At 48.2% G+C, this 14,975-nt stretch overlaps 1 protein-coding gene across 5 annotated transcripts in view; it reads left to right on the top strand.

The window, feature by feature from the left end:
- The window catches only part of GLT8D1 (glycosyltransferase 8 domain containing 1), a 60,728-nt gene extending 54,304 nt beyond the window's left edge, over window positions 1-6,424 (top strand). For all 5 annotated transcript variants that reach the window (XM_078661912.1, XM_078661909.1, XM_078661910.1 and 2 more), the window contains exon 10: window positions 877-6,424. In XM_078661912.1, coding sequence (XP_078518038.1) covers window positions 877-1,067 — 191 coding nt within the window. In that variant the 3' untranslated portion in view covers window positions 1,068-6,424. The remainder of the gene's footprint in view (window positions 1-876) is intronic.
- The last annotated feature ends 8,551 nt before the right edge of the window (window positions 6,425-14,975 follow it).

Here is a 14,975-nt window from a genome sequence, read left to right as displayed (position 1 = left end):
CGGGAGGTGGATGTAGAGGCTGCCTCGTAGGGAGTCTGATGGAAAGGCTGCCTCGCAGGGAGGTGGATGTTGAGGCTGGGAGTTGGCTGTAGAGGCTAACTTACAGGGACGTGGATGTAGTGGTTGCTTCACAGGGAGGTGGATGTAGAGGCAGCCTCGCAGGGAGGTGGATGTAGAGGCTGCCTCGCCGGGATGTGGGTGTAGAGGCTGCCTCGCAGGGAGGTGGATGTAGAGGCTGCCTCGCATGGAAGTGGGTGCTAAAGTTCATTTTTGATGGATTTTCCCTTCGAGGTTGATGTTGAAGGTGATTGTTGACTTCACAGTTGTGTGAGGTGGCGAAGGAGGAGGGATGGTTCGGTAAGTATCTGGGAGGTAGATGCTGAAGTTGCCCCGCAGGGAGGTCTATTTTGAGGCTTCTCGCATTAAGATTGGTGATGAGTTGGTCAGTCTCAAGAGGTTGAAGAGAGAGGTCAATCGTGCAGATGACCTGGAAGTGGGGGTTTATGTGGGTGGGCCTTACTGTGGACTGATGGCTTAGTATGCTGGGTGGGGGCAGCCCGAGTGATATACTTGGGTGATTGACAGGCGGGTGTAGGAAGGAGAGGCGCAAATCTTAGCGGGTCTTGGATTCAGAAGCTGGGGCGCAGACCTGGAGTCATGGGTGAACCGATTCCATTCGAGCTTGTGTGCGTTTGTTATTTATTTTGCTGCTTATGGCATTACTTATGTTGTTGTTTTTTAAATCACTTGTTTTATATGAGTTGTACAAGTCCTGTTTTGTCTTTTTTCTCTGTTGGGGCTTTGCTATCCTATTTAGGGCTCCATAGAAGCTAATCTAATTCATACCTCTTTTCTGTGTCTCACCCCCCATCCTAGGCTCCAGTACCGGCAAGCGATATTCCCCCCAGTTTGTGAAAGCTGCTAAACTCTTACACTGGAACGGACATTTTAAACCCTGGGGCAGAATGGCTTCCTACTCTGACGTCTGGGAGAAGTGGTACATCCCAGATCCTTCTGGCAAGTTCTCCTTAGTGAGGAAGCACTCTGAGAAGGAGGAGGTTATGTGAAGTGACTTTGAGTCTTCTCAGAAGCAAATTAAAGACTGTCCTCAAAAGGAATCCAAGAGTCCTAACTTTCTCAGGAATGCACACTGGTTCCCACTGCATCATTCTTTTGTGCCAATGAAACTTCAGCCCTTAGTGGCCCTGCCTCCCTTCCACCTGCCTGGTCGCTGTCGAGCTCCTACCGCTTACCACTTTCCTGTTTAACTGGTCAGTCGTTGGTCTGTTCAAGGTGAAGGGATAGGCTACTGTCATTGTTAAAAGGGAAGTGCTGCTCTTTTCTGTAGCTTCCTGTGTGGTTAATGGTGGATGAAGTTGGTGCTTGATGGTGTGGTTGGTGCTTGATGGTGTGGTTGGCGGTGTGTGGATGTGGTTGGCGGTGTGTGGATGTGGTTGGCGGTGTGTGGATGTGGTTGGCGGTGTGTGGATGTGGTTGGCGGTGTGTGGATGGGGTTGGCGGTGTGTGGATGGGGTTGGCGGTGTGTGGATGGGGTTGGCGGTGTGTGGATGGGGTTGGCGGTGTGTGGATGGGTTTGGCGGTGCGAGGATGTGGTTGGCGGTGCGAGGATGTGGTTGGCGGTGCGAGGGTGTGGTTGGCGGTGCGAGGGTGTGGTTGGAGGTGTGTGGATGTGGTTGGAGGTGTGTGGATGTGGTTGGCGGTGTGTGGATGTGGTTGGCGGTGTGTGGATGTGGTTGACGGTGTGTGGATGTGGTTGACGGTGTGTGGATGTGGTTGACGGTGCGTGGATGTGGTTGACGGTGCGTGGATGTGGTTGGCGGTGCGAGGATGTGGTTGGCGGTGCGAGGATGTGGTTGGCGGTGCGAGGATGTGGTTGGCGGTGCGAGGGTGTGGTTGGCGGTGCGAGGGTGTGGTTGGCGGTGCGAGGATGTGGTTGGAGGTGTATGGATGTGGTTGATGGTTGATGGTGTGGATGCAGTTGATGTGGCATACTTGTGTTAGCTGGAAGTGGTGTAACTGGTGGTCCTGTACCACTATTTACTACGGTAAGAGTGTAGTTTACAGACGGTGGATTCCACTACTGTGACATATCCACTGGTAGGTTAGTTGGTATTGGTTGGTATTGAGTGACAGATGTATGACGATACAAAGCATATGCCATTGCAATGCATGCCTTTACCACGCATGTGTTAGAACGTGAATGCCATTACCACGTATACCTTTTACCACACATTTTTTTTACACCGGATATGCCTTTACAACGCATGCCTTTACAACCAATTTCATAGTGAAAGCATGCATGCTAAAGGCATATACATGGTAAAGATTTTCCCGGAACCCTTAAACCGGTCCCTGGTGCCCCCGTCCCTTTTTTAAAATAACCCTCCCATCGGCCCTAAAAGCGGATCACTGTGCGAACCCTCCCCCTGGTCCTTGTAAATAATACCCCTCACCTGAGCCCTAAAGCGGACCCCTGCACGACCTTCCCCAGCCGTTATTCAAAACACTCCTCCACTTGCCTGCACCCTAAAAGTGGACCCTTGCGCGATCCTCCACCACCAGTACTATACATACACCTTTGCCATACATACCTACCCTTTCAACGTAATTCGTTGTAAAGGCATGCTTTGTAAACGCATATGCATTGTGAAAAATCCATGGTAACTGTCCGTGTATTTTAACGCATGCGTCTTAAAGGTTATGCGTGGTAACAGCTGCATTGTAATGGCTGTTTCCCTTTGAGTGACCGATGGTGCTGTTGTGACTTCCGGTATTATTGGATGTTCTGCACCGATAAGACTGAAGGTGCTTGTGCCTCTGTGGTGAGAGCACCGCTGTCATGGGTGGTACCGGTCTCACCGATGGGGGTTGCGACAGTGCCTGTGTCACTGCGGGGGATAAAGACTGTCCCACTCTGAGTGATGGTGATGGGTGTCGACAGGACATCTGGACCCCAGATTAGGCTCAGTACTGGCTGTAACTGTTTGCCCGGTCCTCAGCCTCGGGTTATTCTAGTTCTGTCGTGGCATTTCATCCAGCGTTTGGTTCTGACCATGTGTGAAATAACTGTTATTGTGCTTCTGCTCCAAGTGCACTCTACCACAGGGGCTTAGGTTTGAGATTGTGGTGCAGTCTGTGATGATAAACACTGGATGAAAACCACAAGGCATGGGACTGGTTGTGATGACAATCATTGGAGGAAAACCACAAGGCATGGAACTGGTTGTGATGATCAACACTTGACCCAGATCACAAGGCATGGAACTGGTTGTCTTGACAATCATTGGATGAAAACCACAAGGCATGGAACTGGTTGTGATGACAATCATTGGAGGAAAACCACAAGGCATGGAACTGGTTGTGATGATCAACACTTGACCTAGATCACAAGGCATGGAACTGGTTGTCTTGACAATCATTGGATGAAAACCACAAGGCATGGAACTGGTTGTGATGACAATCATTGGAGGAAAACCACAAGGCATGGAACTGGTTGTGATGATCAACACTTGACCTAGATCACAAGGCATGGAACTGGTTGTCTTGACAATCATTGGATGAAAACCACAAGGCATGGGACTGGTTGTGATGACAATCATTGGAGGAAAACCACAAGGCATGGAACTGGTTGTGATGATCAACACTTGACCTAGATCACAAGGCATGGAACTGGTTGTCTTGACAATCATTGGATGAAAACCACAAGGCATGGGACTGGTTGTGATGACAATCATTGGAGGAAAACCACAAGGCATGGAACTGGTTGTGATGATCAACACTTGACCTAGATCACAAGGCATGGAACTGGTTGTCTTGACAATCATTGGATGAAAACCACAAGGCATGGAACTGGTTGTGATGACAATCATTGGAGGAAAACCACAAGGCGTGGAACTGGTTGTAATGATCAACACTTGACCTAGATCACAAGGCATGGTACTGGTTGTCTTGACAATCATTGGATGAAAACCACAAGGCATGGAACTGGTTGTGATGACAATCATTGGAGGAAAACCACAAGGCATGGAACTGGTTGTGATGATCAACACTTGACCTAGATCACAAGGCATGGTACTGGTTGTCTTGACAATCATTGGATGAAAACCACAAGGCATGGAACTGGTTGTGATGACAATCATTGGAGGAAAACCACAAGGCATGGAACTGGTTTGATGACAATCATTGGAGGAAAACCACAAGGCATGGAACTGGTTGTGATGACAATCATTGGATGAAAACCACAAGGCATGGAACTGGTTGTGATTACCGCCACTGGACCTAGACCTCAAGGGGTGGAGCTGGCTGTGTTGACAGCGACAGGAACTATGTTGCAAGGTGTGGCGCGGGCTATGTTGGCAGCCATTGGACCAGCCTACCGATGCGTGCTAGCCTCAGGTTGCATCCGTCAACATCCCAGTGGCCCTTCACTCCAGCAAAAGATGTGCAACTGAAGAAGTGGACTGCAAGGATAACTTCCGAGGCCGTCTTTGGAAGAGTAAAAGGAGCAAACAAAAAGTGCAAAACAAGCATTGCCACAAGAACCGTCTAGCCCATTTTTGCCAAAAGTTGCTTGTTCACTTGCTTAAACTCCCTTCCACAAAGAAAATAACTGCATACTGCCAAACGGGCCCTTATATCATCATATTTATGTTACTTTTCTGCTATTCCATATGCTCTTTTCCATTTGCCTTTGATCTGTCTCTAATGCATGTACCGGGTAGTGAGAGCGGTCAGTCTGCCGTTCGCCCATGTAGTTGAGGCTGCACATTCAACACTCCAAAGCCCATACATTGTGATTTCATTTTAATTCCAACCAGGTTTAGTTCCACTGATTTGATATTGTGATTCAATCGTACCTTCCCATTGTAGGGTTCACAAGTGTAGCTGTAGGAGGCTAAGGCTCTTGTTAGGAGTTGGCCAGGACATAGGTTGGCAATCACACACTCCGTAAATGCAGGTACCATTGAGTGCAATATTTACCACCTATGAATTACCTCCTGATACAAGTTTTTCTTTGAATTGGAGACAGGCATTCAGCTCTGTGACCTGCACACTTACTTTCACAAAGTGTCCCTTATTCTGGGCACTTTTACCCAGATAAAGATTGCCAGGCTTTCACTAATGAAATGCCTCCAGAAAAAATCTTGAGTTGCGGTTTTCCCGCCAAACGATTAATCTGTGCCGAAGTAGTCATAAGCGACCTACGGTCTCAAAGCTGAAACCATGGAGAATGACGTCAGGACCAAGGTAATCGCTGGAGATACTCCTTGAAGTGCAGCGTACTCCCATGAGGCCTGGTCTAGGACTGGCAGCCAGTTTTGGGATCAGGGCCACAGCTGATTTCCATGTGGTGGAACCTTTCTTTAATGAGGAATCAAGCTACAAAAAATGATGGAATGGTACATAGAGGCCCTCCCAGTGGGTATCCTTCAAGCATGTCCTTACATTAAAACTTCATGTCTCCCCATGTGAGACGCATGCCACAAAGCAGATTCCTTGCACACAGTGCCATCACGCCACCAGCTGAAGGTCACTGATGAGGCGCAACATGGCCGAAACATGTTTAGGGTTGCTTGAGTTCCTATTGAAATGGGGTGTGAGCTAGCAGTTTGATGTGCATCTGGCTGTCTCACATCTGTAACAGCTCATGACGTACTGCCATTTGCAGGTGTCTGATTGTACAGGCCTCAGCCCTACCTACAGGTTGGACTCACAGCTGCCAGCTCTGTTAGTTTTAGTAGTGTTTTTGGAGATGCATTTTAGCCCCAGTCTCGTAAAAAATAAAGTAGATCGAACACCGCCAAGAGATGCTAAGACTGCCCTTTGTCTCTGCACCGTTAGGGGCCACAGGTGATGGTACCGGGGAACTAACGGGTCTGCCCAGTGTGATGCCATCTTCAGGTGCCAGGCCCACAAAGCACCCTTTAGGACTTGTTACACTTTTATTTCTCAGAAGTGATTTCACGTGGTGTCCTACAAACTCAGAAGGACTACATGTTTGTTTCATTAGTTTTTTTTTTTATATAAAATGTATTTAAATGATATGTTTAATAAGGTTTTCACATTTCAAAATGCTATATGCAGCACAATGTTTAGTACTTTGTTACAAATGTTAGAAATATTGGTGATGGAACAGCACAACTAGTTTAAAAACAAGTGTTCCAATAAATTCATGTAAATGGTCCCATCCTGAGACTGTGCACAGGTGACTTCGTGGTTATCACCATAAACCAATATGTCAGTTCAGACAAATGTTTAGTAAATCATGTGATGGTGATTGTTAAATATGATCTCATAAACCACTAACTGATTCCACAAAAGCAAAGTTTCAGAGAATGTTCAGCAAAGGAGTGCAGAATTAAAAAAAAGTTGCATCACTATTAAAAAAAAATCTTTGTTATGAGTCGAGAGCGGCAGCAGATTTTGTTCTCCCAAGAACGTTGTTGAGTTTTTCATGTGTAAAACGTATTGACCATTACTGGGGGAAGCAAACTGTGGGTCCATAATAACCTTTACCCCCACCCCCACTTCAACCCGACCACCAGACTGGAGGGGGCATTGCAGATTTGGGCTGATCCATCGCTGAATGATGGACAGTGCCTGGTGGGACTGACCGGACAGAGGGAAGGAGCTTTGGCCAATAGGGCGGACCTTGGCAGGCTGGCGGAACTGGTTTTAAAAATTAATTTTTTTTAGGCTTGCAACGAAAATGTAACATAAAAAAGTAACAATTGCATATTATTTTATTATAACAATGCGGGTGCTTCTAGCAGGCATGTGTACTTGGAATAGGTATAGAAATCCTCCTGAGTTTTAATGCACATGACATGCCAACATGATACCAATGCCACAAAGAAAAGGCACCATGACTCTCAGTTCCTGGCACTGAAGAAATAGTTAATCAGATAAGGAGAACTGAACAAATAAGAGTTAAAGCTTGGAAAGAACGAAAAACATTGTGAAATTTAAGTATTCGCCACCAGTCCTGGCACTGACGTCAGTTCTTTTTATGCGCTTACGCACAGGTATCCACTGAAACACGATCACTCAGTGCAGGCGAGCCAATGGGTGAAGAGGAGTGCTATGTGCGGCACAAAATGCTTTGGCATGTTATAAATACTTATAGAGCGTGACAAAAATCCTTGGGTGTAACCACAAAATCCAGACAATCTGGGATGCGGAAACCAGAGGCACAGGGTGCTGGGAGCCAGCAGCCTCCAACAGAAACTGTTTACCACAATGAAGCCGCTCCCAGTGGGGTGTCGCTAGTGCTAGTGCAGTTTTAGTTTGTGAGTGCAGGCATCTCACAAAAAGTGAAGGACTTGGTTTCACACACCACCTGGTGTCATGCTTCATCATTGACCAGTCCGATGAGCGGAGGAGTACAGATATAAGCGCAGAGGCGGAGATCACGTCAAGTATCGAGTTTGACCTAAGGGGTGTCCTGCCCTCACCCTCCTATGGGGCACAGTGTCCCAACTACAGGGCTTTAGATGTAGATGACACTCCACCATGATATGGCCTATATCACCCCACTGAGTGGAAATCCTCTCACCACAGTTCAGTAAGAGTGGAGCCCGCAGTTTATTTGTTTGTCTCGGTCCTGATGAATGCCACGGACCCAACTGGGCCATTTGGCAGATTCCCCCCCCCCCATTGATTGTGGTGGGGGGGAAATAATATCCCCATTACACTGATCACTTTGTTTTAACTACCATATAGATACCAGTAATATTAAAATGTAATTTGACATCTGTAATGGCTTTTTAACCTTGCTATCTTTTTTCTATGGACCCCCACTTAGTTTAGAAGTGCATCCCTGTTGTCAGGTGTATGCCCGCCCTCCACCAAACAAATGTTTTAGAGAGCGAGGACTGGTCAATGATGAAGCATGACACCAGGTGATGTGTGAGACCTGTCCTTCACTTTTTGTGAGGTGCCTGCACTCACAGATTAATTTGCACTAGGGACACCCCATTGGGAGCGGCTTCATTGTGGTAAACAAAAACCCTTGGGTGTCAATGCGCTATGCTCATGCTGAACTGATATGGTGCCCGATGGATTCCTCATTTGGCAAATAGCCAGGTTTTAAGAGCCTTCCAGACAAGAGCGGATTAGACAGGGTCTGATTTGGAGAGGAGGAAGTGTCCACTCTTTAGCCGTCGATGCAACAAAGCTCCCTCCAGTTTGAGAGTCTAAATCTGTTGAGCTCACCTTTATGGGCGGCCATGGATCGGAGAGTTCTTCTCGGTCTATAACATTTAAAGGAGTTCTGCAGAAAAACCAGACCTATGCCATGCAGGGCCTTATGGGCCATGCATAGTGCCTTAAACTTCTCACGTTGCCCGACGCTAGCCTGCGAGAGGAATGTTTCGGTGTCTGGTCAATATTCTGGCTGCAGCGTTCTGATCTACCTGAAGCCGATTTAGACGCCGATGCCGCATATGCAGGAAGAGGGCATTGCAACAATCCAGTTTGGCTAGTACCAGAGCTGACATCGCAGCTTTTGGAGAGTTTAAAGGGATGACATGAAAGCTCTTTTTGCGCATCCCAAGTATAAAGAAGACAGAGGAAGTGACTGCTTTCAGCTGTAGTCCAAAGGTGAGCTTATTGTCCATTACTACTCCTAGAGTTTTAGCTTTTGTCAAGAGAGTTGGGAGTGAGCCCATTTCCTCAGGCCACCAGGCAGGAGACACTAAAAGAGGAGTAATTCCCAAACAGAATCACTTCCATTTTCTCAGAATTACGTTGCAGACCGTTTGTCCATCCATTTTCCAGTTTCTCTAACGCAGTCGTGCAAGTTACCACCACCCAAATTAGGGGGGGGGGGGAATAGCGATCACTAGAGGAGTACAGTCTGCACAAGAGGTGAAGTCCAAACCAAACAACCTTATCCATAAGGCAGAGTAAACGGTCAGAGCTGTTCGGGCCAAAGGCCACCGTTCGGCTCCTGTCCAATAAAACGATCCAGCAATTTTAACAAGCATTTGCAATGCAATAGGTCTCTCGTTTGTTAGAGCTATTGGCGTTGTAAATGTTTTTTTTTTTTTTGCAGCCAAGTACTTGCCTACTACTACTGTAGTCTAAGGTTCCCAATAACAACATATCTGCCTCCCAGCTTTAAGGAAACGTAATCACAATTCATGAAAACACCACTTGGCTTCAGAATGTGATTTTCACAATAAATAAGTCAGGGCTACTGACTAATCATGACTTTTCAAAATAAGCATATCAGTCCTATAGTCTTGATCAATGGCTTGTCGCCATAACTAAATCATTCCTTCTGTCTTGAGCATAAGCTGCCCCCTAAAGTCGAAAGTGCAAGGCATGCAATATTCTTCAATGACAGCACATAACATAAGGCAAATGCAAATCTGTACTCAAGGGAATAAGTTCTGAGCCACTCTCTAAGTGTTGGTTCTTAAAGTTATTTTTTCAGTGGCTCCGTTCAAATCAGGTTGGAGGGGGTGTAGGAGAGTAGGGTCTGCAATCCTATGATCATCCAGATTTTTGCTTTTTGCTGCACTGGTTTACGACTTTCCCTGGCTGTGGGCCTGCTAATCAGACCCACAGCCTAGCTGTTCTCTCTATCCAAATTGTACTCAGGTACTGAATTGGCACTGGGCCCTCTCCAAGTCCCTGTACCCAGGGCTGAGGTGCACCCAGAAGTCTCCCAGGGGCTGCAGCATGTATTATGCCACCCCTGGGCTGACTAACTAAATCAGACACAACTGGCTGCTTGACAGCTGGGGCAAGGTGGTGTAAACACCCTTTGCTTTAGATATAGTATTCCTATATCTAAACCTAAAATGGACACCTATATTCCTATCAGTCACTCCTATGGCAGGCCTTAACAATCCTGAAGGCAGAGTGCATGGGATAGGGTGAAATGGTGCTCTGGCATGAGCTGAGCCCGTTTGCAGCTTGCGTAACCAAGTCCTAATAGCTGTTCCATGATAACGCATACCATATACTTTTAAGTGCATTATAATCCTCGCGGTTATATGCCAACTCTGGTATCGCTTTATCAAAACATGTCGAGTAAGGTGTCATACGAATTGGAATACTAACCCCTCGCCAATTCTGGCGACGGGGTTAGCATTCCACCCTTCTAGAGGGACACGACATGTATGTGACCTGTAACCCCGGTTAAAGTCAGACATAGCCTCAGCTCCACAAGATGGATGCTGCCACCGAGACACAAGTCTGCCCCCCTGCTGCTGGGAGTCCTCCCAGCACAGGAGGCAAGGACAAAGGGTTTCCTGCCAGGGGCGGTGCCAGCACCGTCCCAGACAGGATTTTGTGTATCCTAGGTAGGCAGGGCTTTAGAGGAAGGTGACTGCAAGTGGCACCCCGGTGCTCACTGTGCATAGGCCGGCTTGAACCAGTTCCAGGGGCACTCCAGCCCCTGATCTGGGGAAAGCCCGCCAAAGGAGAGGGGTGTAACCACCCCCCTCCTAGTCCCACCCATAGGGCAGGACTTAGTCGCGTGCCAGCCCCTTTTTGCAGGATAAAGGTAGGAACTGGCCCCCTTCCAAACTAGATCATCTTTGAATCCTGAACCGACTTTCCACGAAAGGAACTCAAGACTCTTCTCAAGATTTCTCCCTTGTGACTAAGGAGTAGTCACCCTGCAGCAGCAGGCACCATCCAAGCATCGCGGTTTGCTGTAAGTCTCTCCTCCGGATCAAGACTGCCCCAGCACGACGAGAACCGGCTTCCCTGGCACCTCTGACCTCAACCTACATCATCAGCCCAGCTGTGATCCGTGGGTGCGACGAGACCTCGAGGGACCGGCCATCTTCAAAACTGCACGACGCTTGCCCAGCACGACTTCTGAGGAATCCTCACGTGAGTGCTCTGGGGCCCGAGAAGCCCCGACCCTGAGCAGCTCCAGCACCGAAGTCCAGCCCCCTTGCATCCACGAGATCTGCGTGGGGCCCTTCTGCTCTTTGCTGCTCACCGCGTTGTCCAGGTCACTTGCCCGTTGGCTAGTGGCCCTCCTGACGACGAACTTCGACGACAACACCGCTGGTCTGGTTGCTCCAGACTGGCCCTTGCTCCCCTCCAACAGAGGAGCACCCTGGACCCTCCTGGTCCACTCCAGACGCCATTTTAAGTCCACCGCGTGGGCTTGCATTTGCCAAGACTTGTTGCCCCAATCCTGGGTCCAGCGACGTCGACAGCAAGTATCTTTGTGGGACAGCTCGCCCCTCCATCCTGGTCGCCGACAACGCCTCCTGGTCCGAGAGACTGCAGAGCCCAGCAGCGCCCACTCACCTGGTCGAGGTGACTTCGTCCGGTGCCATCCTGGTGCCCACCTAAATCACTGGCTAGTGATCCAGAACTTGCTCCCCTCTGCTTACAGGTCTTCTTCTTCCCTGATCCAGGCTTGGATCACCACGAACTTCTTCACTGGCCGCCTGCCAGCAACTTCTTTCTTCAGGCTCCTGGTTCTTCAACGAGGGTTTCCGACGCAACTTCAGCCCTATGCAGCCGCAGCCCCTGGGCTAGGTAAACTGAGTACTCCGGTGCTCCAGCATAGTCCAACACCCTAAGTGTTCGGATCCACCCTTGTTTTCGACCCACCTAGTCGGGTTCGCCCGAGAACAGTAACTTTGTGATTGCTAGTATCCATAGACTTGTTCCCGCATTACGCGTGAGAGTTCCCACTCTGCACACGGCGTCCCTAGGCCCCCTGCTTCTAATCCAAGGGTTCAGCATTGTAGGCCTAGCGTTTCTACAGTCTAGAAAAGTATTACTTACCTGCTAGTAACTTCGCATTCCACTTCTTGTGTATATGGTTTTTCGTGCCCCTCGGGCATTTGTGTAAATTGTGCGACTTTAAGTATTTCTTTAAGAGTTTTGTTGTGTGCTTAGCTCCCTGTCTCATAAAGAGCCAGGGTAGTCTTGTTATAAATAAATATACAGTTTATTTTCATAACAACTTGTGTGGTGTCCTTTCACTTGGTGTTCAAGGGGTAATGTGATGGTAAAACAGCTGGCTTAACACGCCCTCTAGAGTCTTAGCCTTAGACTGCTCGTATCCATGCTACTAGGATAGCTGGTCTATAAGGTTGACTTACAACCAATCATCAATAAGGGTTGTCTGGACTGATACATAGTGATCACTAGAATAGTGAGCACTGCATATCAGGCCAACTTTTCACAGGGGGGACAAACTGTAAGGCAGAAGGATGAAGGGTAAAACTGAAAACACGAAAACAGAGTGAAAGGAAAAGAGCCTACACTAGCTGGAGAAGGGAATTTTTGACAGTGATGGTTACCCCCATATGTGAATTTGAGTAACTGTTGTTCAGATGTGGGGCGTGCGTCGCCGGGCACCTTTTCCCTTTACCAGCCATTTGAATCCTTGGCAGCGGAGATGCGTCACCACCACAGCAAGCAGCAATGACAATAATGGGGTGACCCGGTGTCCCTCAGAACCTGGGTATTCGTATTAAATAGAACAAATAGTTCTGTCGGGATTTTTGTAATTGCTTAGAAAAACTGTATTTACTACAGCAAATACAAAATTATTAATAACGTACTCCGAGATGATTCTGAAAAAGAAAAAACACACCGAGAAGACAAATGGATTCAATCATATATTCAAGGTAAGGATTGAATACTGTTGTCTATCGGAAGTACAAATTGAATTTGAACAGAGCCTCAGGTGACAATAGTGAACAAGCATTTACAATGCAATAGGTCTCGCAGCATTAAAGTTTGAGCTATTGGCATTGTATATTACAATGTGTTACATTAATTTGTTATCAAACTCTGAATTGTTGTATAAAGATGATTTGCAAACTGTCAAATGTTGCTGAATAGTAAGCAACGTTGTGAATAATATTGTTTGCTAGTCATCCTTGGGTACCAGAGTACTTCACTTGAGGCAGCTCACTACTCTGCACTCACTACTTTGCACTCACTACTCTGCACTCACTACTCTGCACTCACTACTCTGCACACTAACTCTGCACTCACTACTCTGCACTCACTACTCACTACTCTGCACTCACCACTCACTACTCTGCACTCACTACTCTGCACTCACTACTCTGCACTCACTACTCTGCACTCACTACTCACTACTCTGCACTCACTACTCTGCACTCACTACTCACTACTCGGCACTCACTACTCACTACTCGGCACTCACTACTCACTACTCTGCACTCACTACTCACTACTCTGCACTCACTACTCTGCACACTCACTCTGCACTCACTACTCACCACTCTGCACTCACTACTCGGCACTCACTACTCACTACTCTGCATTCACTACTCTGTACTCACTACTCTGCACTCACTACTCACTACTCTGCACTCACTACGCTGCACCCACTACTCACTACTCTGCACTCACTACTCTGCACTCACTACTCTGCACTCACTACTCTGCACTCACTACTCACTACTCTGCACTCACTACTCACTACTCACTACTCTGCACACTCACTCTGCACTCACTACTCACTGCTCTGCACTCACTTCTCTGCACTCACTTCTCTGCACCCACCCCTCTGCACCCACCCCATCGGTATTACAATGAAAGATGTATTTCCACCCTGTTATATATGTTATGAGGACACCGTTCATGTGCCAACTCCTATAAGATACCTTTTAATATGCAAGAATGTGCTGCATTGCTATATACTTATAAGGTCCCAAAGACGAGACCGATTGCCTTGCAAATGCTTGTTTAACAGTGTCACTGTAAGGTCCACTCACACAATTGTCCACAGAGTTAAAAACTGTCAAATAAAGGCCTTCCTTCTCCCCTATGTCTCGGACAGTTGCAGGGACGCCCACTTTCTCCCAACCACCCTGTCCCAAAGTGCCACATGCCTGTGGAGGTTACTTTGTTATCGAGGGCAGCCTGACCAGGGGGGATAGCTGTCGGTTTCTGTTGGGGATCAGGCGAGATGACTGCAATATCTGCGCGCGCATTCCAAAACGAAACCTAGCGTGGGGGCGGGACTTCCGTCTTGTGCGCGAAGCCCGCGCCCACGGAGTTCCTGGTCCGAAGAGCAGTGCGTGACGCGGGGCTCCCATGCCTGAGGGAGAGCCCCGCGGAGGCGACAGAACACCGGATTGGCGGTAAGTGGGCCTTGGGGGGCGCTCGTGTGTGTGCGCGCGCGTGCACGCGCGTGTGTGTGTATGTGTGCGACGGCGGGGGTGTCTCTGTATGTGTGCGTGTATGTGCGCTCCTGTGTGTGTGTCTCTGTGTGCGACGGCGGGGGGAGGGGGAGTGTCTCTGTCTGCGTGTCTCTGTCTGCGCTCGTGTGTGTGTGGCCGCATGCGTGCAGGGGGAGGTGTGCCTGGGTATGTTTGCGCTTCCCAGGAGACAGCCAGGCCGAGCGCGGCGCGTGCCAGTCGGCGCGTGCCAGTTTCAAATCGCCTCCAAGGCGATGCGCGCGGCCAGGATTGTCTCCTGGGAAGCAGACACGGCCACAATAGGTTCTCGGCGGAGACGGGCTTCGCGCGGCTAGCCGAGACCTAAAAAAGTGAATAGTGATGTGGACAGTACACTAAATACATGACAAACAAAAGAAACCTTTTCGAATCAGGTCTGTTTTTTTACACATGTACTACAATACCAATAGGTTCATTGAATCGTGATCAAGAGACATGTGTGGACATATAAAGCATGTTGACGTTTCGACCCTGTAAGCAGCACAATTTGGGGTTGCTCAGAACGGGTCTTCCTAAGGACTACAGAAGTAGGGTGAACAGCCTATGAAATTTGTTAGAAATGGGGTGACCAATTCTACAGGGGTAGCATGGTACAGAGAAGGCAGGCCAAACCACATGTGTGAAGCATCCACGCAGTACCCACAGACGACACACCAGGCACAGCACAAAAAGAGACACAACACCAATTTAGATGAAAAAGAATAACTTTAGTATTGTACTAAAGATGCAAACGTAAAACACAGTGATCAC

This window comes from Lissotriton helveticus, chromosome 9 (genome assembly GCF_964261635.1).
Source record: "Lissotriton helveticus chromosome 9, aLisHel1.1, whole genome shotgun sequence".
NCBI lineage: Eukaryota > Metazoa > Chordata > Amphibia > Caudata > Salamandridae > Lissotriton > Lissotriton helveticus.
The sequence above is the reverse complement of the archived record's forward strand: the minus strand, read 5'-3'. Positions and strand labels throughout refer to the sequence as shown.